Genomic DNA, 8,353 nt, shown 5'->3' with positions numbered 1-8,353 from the left:
GGGTCCCTGGCCTCTAGGAGGGGAACAAGCCAGGGTCCCCTCTCCCCACACGGAGCTGCAGCTCTCCAAGCAAAGGGGCTTTTTTGCATTTTTAAAAAAACTTTTTATTAAAAAAAACTTTTTTAATGTTTATTTTTGACAGAGAGAGACAGAGCATGAGCAGGGGAGAGGCAGAGAGAGAGGGAGACACGGAATCGGAAGCAGGCTCCAGGCTCTGAGCTGTCAGCACAGAGCTCGACGCGGGGCTCGAACTTACAGACTGTGAGATCGTGACCTGAGCTGAAGTCGGACGCTCCATCGACTGAGCCACCCAGGAGCCCCAGGGTTTTTTTTCCTTTTTGTGACAGTCAGAAGATGCCGCCGCTACCAACTTATTTTTCATCCTAAGTTGTGGCAATGCCTGAAACAGCTCGAAATTTTAAACACAAAGTTCAAAGGATGGGAAAAAAGTGAACGTGTCCAATCCTCTGGGTGCTGAACTCATTAAATCCAACTGGTCAGTACTTTAGAAATAAAAACCCACTTTACCGGAGATACCAAAGTGGTCACCGGCCATGATTATTTCTTTCCCTTTATTTTCAACTACACAACACACAAAGTCATTCTTGTGGCAAAAATTCACGGATATGGCAGACGTCCCTCTTGAAACCTAGTCCCGTGTGCAGGCGAGCGCACCAGACGCCACTGTGGGCTCAGCCACACCAGGCACCCCTGCCCGTTCAACGAAGGGGCGCACTCACAGGGTTCCCGTCATGGGCAACCTCAGTCCCCTGCCTCTGCCTTCCGCTGGCGTCTATGCCTCCCGTGGACACTAGCACGGCAGCTCCAGAGATGAGGGCTCTGGCCGGCCCCCCGGGGAGCGGCTGGGGGACTGTGGTAACAACGCTACTTGACTCAGAATCTAGTCTCAGTTTATTTAAATGACGTGTTGGAATGAAAGCTGCATTAAGAAAGAGCTCTGAGCATTAAGGACCCTGATGCATGTCTGCACATATTTAAACAACATGAGAATAACAATTAATAGATTGACTCAGGAATCACCACTTTCTTTTTCCTCTCACAGGTGTACAGACTTACATTTGAGAAGGGGGCGGTACAGAGCCCATAGGAGACCTGGCCAGACTACGTCCGGTGCCCAAGGCCTTTCCAGCTATAGAACTTCGACAACAGGGCCAAATGAGAACCGGGACAAAGAAGTGGGTCTTCACTTGTTGTAACAGCAGACTAACCACTGGTAACTGGTAGAGCGAAATGCGTATTACAGATCAGCGTCACAACACAAAGGAGAGCGGATGAGCCCAACCAACCACACCATCCCTACCGCTGCTGAACCAAGCACGTGAGACGGGGCCCCATGTCCCAGTCCCGTGGGAGCCGCTGGGCTCCCTGTGCTGCCTGTTCTCAGATGTGTCCTTCACACGAGGGTGGTCCGGCCATATTCCCTGGAACACAATGGTAACCACAAAACAGTCTTTCCCACTCACCAACTGAGCACTCTTGAAGTGACCACAGAGACCTCAGCTGTGCCGGGAGGACCACAGTGAACTTTCACAAGGGCCTGCACATCCCAGGCCCGGGCCAACCACTCAGGAAGAAACTTGCGACTGCACGTGTAACCCAAGCACAAGGGACTCAAGGGCGGCTGCCCGAAGCTACGCGGTCCTTTCTGGGTTGGCTTCCCGGTCTTGGGAGATACTGTGGCCCATGCTGTGCAGATTCACGCAGAGCAGGGCCTCGATGACACAGGCGTTCATCGTTTCTCCGTTCTCCCCACGAAGGTCTGTACATTTACAAGCTGTCAGAGACTACGGGGAATCTCCACACTTGGGGTGGAGCCACAGCAAAGCTTCTGGGAGGCAGCAGGCAGTTCTTCACACGCCCTCAGCTCCGCCTGGCTGCCTGGTGCCACGTAAACGGCACAGTAGAGTGGAGTTAAAAACACATACCACGTTCAGGTCACCTCACTCAACATGTCTGTACTGTGTGCCCATAATGGGTGAAATACAGCAATCTCGTTCTAGGTCTTGGCTGTAGGTAAGCAAGATGTACTGTACTGGCTTTATGCTCAGTGTCTACGTTTACAATGATTCCTTCTTCACCTGCGAGCGGGTCTGTCCTCTTCCAGCTGGTGGGCGTCAGTTGGACCACCTGCAACACAAGTGACTGCATGAGCTTCCCTGATGAGTGCATCCTGCAAGCTGGCCACAGGGAGGAGGTGCCCAGGGACCACAACTGGCAGGCCTGGCCGGAGCCAGCGGGTGTGCATGTCTGCGTGTGTGCACGGCATATCCACTGGGGTGTGTGTGTCCGCACGTGTGGGGCATGTGCACCGGGGTATGCATGTCTACACGCGTGTGGTGTATCCACTGGAGTGAGCGTGTCTGCGCGTGTGCACAGCGTGTGCACCGGGGTGTCTGTGTCTGCGCGTGTGCACGGCATATCCACTGGGGTGTGTGTGTCCGCACGTGTGTGGGGCATATGCACCGGGGTATGCGTGTCTGCACATGTGTGTGGTGTATCCACTGGAGTGTGCATGTCTGCATGTGTGTGGGGCGTATGCACCGGGGTGTGCATGTTTGCACGTGTGCACAGCACATGCACTGGGGTTGCGTGCCTGCATGTATGCACGGGATATCCACTGGGGTGCGCATGTCCACACGTGTGTGGCATATCCACTGGGGTGTGCGTGTCTGTGCGTGTGCACAGCGTATGCACCAGGGTGTGCGTGTCTGCACATGTGTGGGGCTTATGCACCGGGGTGTGCGTCTGCGCGTGTGCGGGGCGTATGCACCGGGGTGTGCGTGTCTGTGCGTGTGTGCGGCATATCCACGGGGGTGTGCGTGTCTGTGGTGTATCCCTGGGTCTGGGAGAGGAGACAATGTTTCACGTAAGCATGTCCTGCCCGATTCCAGAATGAGTTGAGGGCACACCCTTACTGAATGGAGAATGGTGGCCATCACTGTTGACTTCCTAATTGTTAATACCAAAGGTCACCGTTTCAACCAGATACTTAGTCCTGATGTCACCTATTGAGTGCTTCCTGAGTGCTGACCCATGTAGCCCTCAGTGCTGGCACCCTCCGTATTCTGGAGATCATTCCTACCTCTACAACACTGGAAACTGCCCACCACTCTTCTGAAATGCCGTCCCCCCCAGGTCCCAGGGCACCGTGTTACTTGGTCTTTCCAGACCCCTAGAGAGGCACTTGCATAGGCCTCCCCCACTTTCCCACAGGTCTGCAGGTGCTGGTGCCCAGGACTTGGGAGACAAATGTAATGCCTGGGTCTCTATGATGTGCTGAGTAATGCTGGCCCTGCCGAATCCCTCTCCGGTCACCCCCCGGATGCCTCCTCCGACAGGAGCTCACCGCTGCGGATGCAACAGAGGACATGCTCACTGCGGGTTTGCACATTGCAAGATGCATGTGAGCATATGCACCCTCCCACTGAATCCTGGGGGCAGGGGTGACATCACCCTCACTAGGAAGCGAGGAGTGGAGAGGCCAGGTGTGCCGTCCAAGGCCATACACACAGCAGGCCACAGAGCAGAAACTGAACCGGTCTTCTCTGCTCCAAAGTCAACCACAGCCAGCAGGGACACCGCAATCACAATGGACCCAAAAGTTAAAGCTTGTCTACACTCACTCTCCTTCCCTTGTATTTCCTACCCAAGTTAATAGCACTGAAATCTGAACTCAATGCAAGTCAGGGACCTGAGGATCATTCTAGGGCCCTTCTCTACTGTTTCCCCTCACCCCAGTTACAAATGGTCCCCCAGGACTTCCTCAGATTTTTGTAATTACGTCATTCCCTTGGTGTCTCCAGGAAGAGCAGGAAGGCTCTTCCTATGACCTGAGGTAAGAGTCAAGAATTTCAGCATCAGGACCCCCCCAAGGATCCCGTGGCTGAAAGCCTCACCTGGGGTACTGGCTTCCCATCACTTTTACAATGCCTGACTCTGCAACACAATCTGCCCTGAAGAATTACCAGCCATGTGAGAACAAAAATCTAAAGTAGGAGCGCCTGGGTGGTTCAGTTGGTTGAGCGTCCAGCTTCGGCTCAGGTCACGATATCCTGGTCCATTGGTTCCAGCCCCATATCGGGCCCTGTGCTGACAGCTCAGAGCCTGGAGCCTGGAGCCTGCTTCAGATTCTCTGTCTCCCTTTCTCTTGCCCCTCCCCAGCTTGCGCTCTGTCTCTGTCTCTCTCAAAAATAAATAAACATTAAAAAAAATTTTTTTTATTCTAAAATAAAAACAAAGACCAAAAGAAACATATAGAAAGAGAAACAGAAGAAGATTCTATGAAGGAAGAAGGAAAAAACAAAATAAAACACAACTATTGGTGTAATTTACTCAGATGCAAAAGAAACGTTGCAGCCACGAAACAGAAGAATATGCTATGAAAAAGAGACATTCCGAGCTCTCAGAATTTACAAACAGCACAATTAAAGATCAGAAAGAATGGGAGACAAATGTAATGTAATCTCCCACAAAGCAGAGCAAAAGACCAAGATACAAGGAGAGAAAATACAGGACAATTACAGGGCTGGAATATAGTGTCTAACCTCTGAGACAAGTAACAGAGAGCAGAGAGAATGGAAGGAAGGACATCACGAGAGAAATCATTGGAAGAAGGTTCCAGATCTGAAAGACGCTGACCAGCTTCTCACTGCCATCTGCGAGGCGGCTGGCCGGGTGTGTTGGAGACAGGAAGGCTGCTGGCTTGGGCTGCCTTCCGTGGCATTCCCCATCGCACTCCACGCGGGGGCTCTCCTGGAGTCCAGGTGTCCAGAGGCTGGGCCGTGGGGACAGGAGCCAAGCCTGAGGCTGCTCCTAGGACTTGCCCCACCGACTTCTCGGGGGTGCAGCCTGTCCGCAGAGCTGCCAAGTAAGGAGCCACTTCTCTGCCGATGGACACTGGGGTTGTTCCCATCTGTTGACTGATGTGGATAATGATGTTATGAACATCATGGCTGCACCATTTCACATTCCCTCCAGCAGCGCATGGGGGTCAGGTTTCTCCACATGCTTGTCAATACTTAGTATTTTCTGTTTAGTAGTAGTAGTATCATCCTAGTAGGTGTGAAGCGGTACCTTGCAGTTTTGACTTGTATTTCCTGTGACAAACGATGCAGAGCATCCTTTGATGAGCTTCCTGGCCATTTACACATCTTCTTCACAGAAAAGTCTATTCACACCTGGGTGGCTCAGTTGGTTAAGCATGTGACTTCAGCTCAGGTCACGGTGTCACGGTTTGGGGGTTCAAGCCCCACAGCGGCTTGCTGCTGTCAGTACACAGCCTGCTTGGGATCCTCTGTCCCTTGCTCTCTGCCGTTCCCCTGCTCACATGTGCTCTCTCTCAGAAAATAAATTTTCTTTTTAAAAAAGAAAAATCTATTCAAGCCCTGTTACCTTTTCGTTGTCAAGTTATGGAGGTTTTATACATATACATATTTTGGATATTAATCCCTTATCAGAAACATAGCATTTTCTCTTTCAGTACATTGTCTTTTCACTTCTTTAGTATTTATTTTTGAGAGAGAGAGAGAGAGACAGACAGAAAGAGAGGGAGAGACACAGAATCTGAAGCAGGTTCCAGGCTCCAAGCTGCCAGCACAGAGCCCAACGCGGGGCTTGAACCCATGAACTATGAGGTCATGACCTGAGCCGAAGTTGGTCGCTCAACCAACTGAGCCACCCGGGTGCCCCTTTACTTTTTTTTTTTTTTTTAACTTTTATTCATTTTTTGATAGAGACCGAGTGTGAGCAGGGGAGGGGCAGAGAGAGGGGGAGACACAGAATCTGAAGCAGGCTCCAGGCTCCGAGCTGTCAGCAGAGCCCGACATGGGGCTTGAACTCACGGACTGTGAGATCATAACCTGAGCTGAAGTTGGATGCCCAACTGACTGAACCACCCAGGCACCCCTCACTTTTTTAATATTATTTTTTATTGTACCGAATTTTTAAATTCTGATAAAATCTAATTTATTTTTTCTTTTGTTGCCTATGCTTTTGGTGTCATACCCGTGAGGTCCTTGCCAAAGCCAATCCCATGAAAATTTTCTCAATGCTTTATTTAAAGAGTTTTAGGGGCACCTGGGTGGCTTAGGTCATGATCTCACGGTTTATAGGATCAGCCCCACACTGGGCTCTGCTCCTGACAGTACAGAGACTTGGGGGTTTCTCTCTCTCCCTCTCTCTGCCCCTCCCTGGTGCTCTCTCTCTCCAAATTAATAAACATTATAAAAAAATAGAGTTTTATATTACAGCCCTTGAGTCTAGGTCTTCGACCCAGTTTGAGTTAATTTTGGTATATGGTGTGAGGTAAGGGGTCTAATTTCATTCTTTTGCATGGGATATCCAATTTTCCCACACTATTAAATACTTTGAATGAATGAATAAATAAACTGCTTTCTTAATTTCCTTTCCTGATTACTCACTGCTGGTGTTAGAAACACAATGGATTTTTGTCTGTTGACTTATTAAATTCTGCAGCTTTGGTGAATTTATTAGCTTTGGTAGCTTTCCTGTGGAATGTTTGGATCTTCTATACATAAGTTCATGACATGTATGGCTAGAGACAGCTTTACATCTTCCTTTTCATTTTGGATGCTTTTATTTTTTTCTTATCTAACTGCTCTAGCTAGAATGCCAGTACAAGGCTGAACAGTAGTGGTGAAAGTGGGCACCTTGTTCCTGACCTTAAGGGGGAAGCTTCTCACCTTCCACCATTGAATATGATATTAACTATGGGTTTTTCATAAATACCTTTTATCATGGTGAGGTATTTTACCTCTATTCCTAGTCTTCTGAGAGTTTTTGATATTTATCAACTTTATTTTAATTAAAAAATTTTTAAATGTTTATTTTTGAGAAAGAGAGAGTGTGCACATGGGGGAGGGGTAGAGAAACAGGGAGAGGGGCAGAGAATCCGAAGCAGGACCTGTGCTGTCAGTGCAAAGCCTGATGTGGGGCTTGAACTCATGAACCATGAGATCATGAGCTGAACTGAAGTCAGATGCTCAACCAACTGAGCCATCCAGGCACCTATGAGGGTTTTTATTATGAAAGGATGTTGGATTTTGTCAAATGTCTTTTTGAATGCATCGAATGTGACTGCCGTCTTCATTTTAATAATGTGGTATATTACACCTATTTTATATTGAATAACCCTTTCATTCCTGGAATAAATCCCACTTGGTCACTGTGAATAATCTTTTTAATATTCTATCAGATTCAACTTATTAATATTTTGTTGAAGATTTTTGCATTTATATTCACAAACTATATTGGTTTATAATTTTCTTTTCTTGTAAAGTTCTTATCTGGCTTAGGTATCAGGGAAATTTTGGTCTCACTAAGTATTTGGTCTTTAAAAAAATTTTTTTTTGGACAGTTTGAGAAGGATTGGTGTCAATTCTTTTTTAAATGCTTGGTAGAACTCACAGAGAAGCAATCCGGTCCAGGACTTTTCTTTGTTGGAGATTTCTAATTACTAATTCAATCGTGTTACTTATTAAAGTCTATTGAGATTTTCTATTTTTTCTTCAGTCCGTTTAGGTGATTTATTAAGTTTTAAGGAATGTGCCCATTTTTCCTAGACTGGCATATAATTTTTCATACCATGCTCTTAAAATCATTTTTATCTTTGTCATGTCAGTTGCAGTGTCCTCACTTCCATTTCTGATTTTATTTCTATCTTCCGTTTTCATCTAAAGATTTCTCAATTTCCCTACCTTTTTAAAGAATCAATTCTAGATTTCACTGATTTTTCTCTATTGTTTTTCTATTCTGCATTTTGTATATCTCCACTTTAATCTTTATTATTTCTTTCCTTTTGGCAGCCTTGGGTTTAGTTTGCTTTTTCTTTTTATAGTTCCTCAAGATGAAATACAGTCTACTGATTTGAGATCCTTTTTCCTTTTAAAATGTAGGTGTTCATAGCTACACATTTCTCTCCAAGCACTGCTCTTGGTGAACCCCATGAGTTTAGTATTTTGTGTTTTCATTTTCATTTGCGTCTAAGTATTTTCTGCTTTTCCTTGTGATTTCTTCTATGACCCATTGGTTGTTTAGTAGTATGCTGTTTAATTTTCAATTTTATGAATTTTCCAGTTTTCCTTCTGTTGTTGATTTCTAACTTCCTCTCACTGTGTATCAAAGAGACATGCTTTGTGGCTAATATAAGGCCTAACCTGAAGAGTGTTCCAGATGTCAGTTAGGTCCAGTTGGTTTATCATGTCGTCTAATACCTTTATTTCCTCCCTTACTTTCTGTCTGCTGTTCTATTATTAAAAGTGGAGTATTAAAGTCTCTATTATTATTGAATTATTTCTTTCAATTCTGTCAATTT

The 8,353-nt window shown here is 46.8% G+C and overlaps 1 protein-coding gene across 8 annotated transcripts in view; it reads right to left on the bottom strand.

The window, feature by feature from the left end:
* Window positions 1–894: 894 nt before the first annotated feature.
* FAM120B (family with sequence similarity 120B) overlaps window positions 895–8,353 on the bottom strand; it is a 95,447-nt gene continuing 87,988 nt past the window's right edge. For 3 of the 8 annotated variants that reach the window (XM_043592809.1, XM_043592811.1, XM_043592815.1), the window contains one exon: window positions 895–2,148. In XM_043592809.1, coding sequence (XP_043448744.1) covers window positions 2,136–2,148 — 13 coding nt within the window. In that variant the 3' untranslated portion in view covers window positions 895–2,135. Of the gene's footprint in view, window positions 2,149–4,326; window positions 4,941–8,353 lie in introns of those variants that run through there. The other 5 variants (XM_043592806.1, XM_043592808.1, XM_043592819.1 and 2 more) reach the window with 3 other exon arrangements.

This window comes from Prionailurus bengalensis, chromosome B2 (genome assembly GCF_016509475.1).
Source record: "Prionailurus bengalensis isolate Pbe53 chromosome B2, Fcat_Pben_1.1_paternal_pri, whole genome shotgun sequence".
Classification (NCBI taxonomy): domain Eukaryota; kingdom Metazoa; phylum Chordata; class Mammalia; order Carnivora; family Felidae; genus Prionailurus; species Prionailurus bengalensis.
This window is presented reverse-complemented; position numbering and strand designations above follow the sequence as displayed.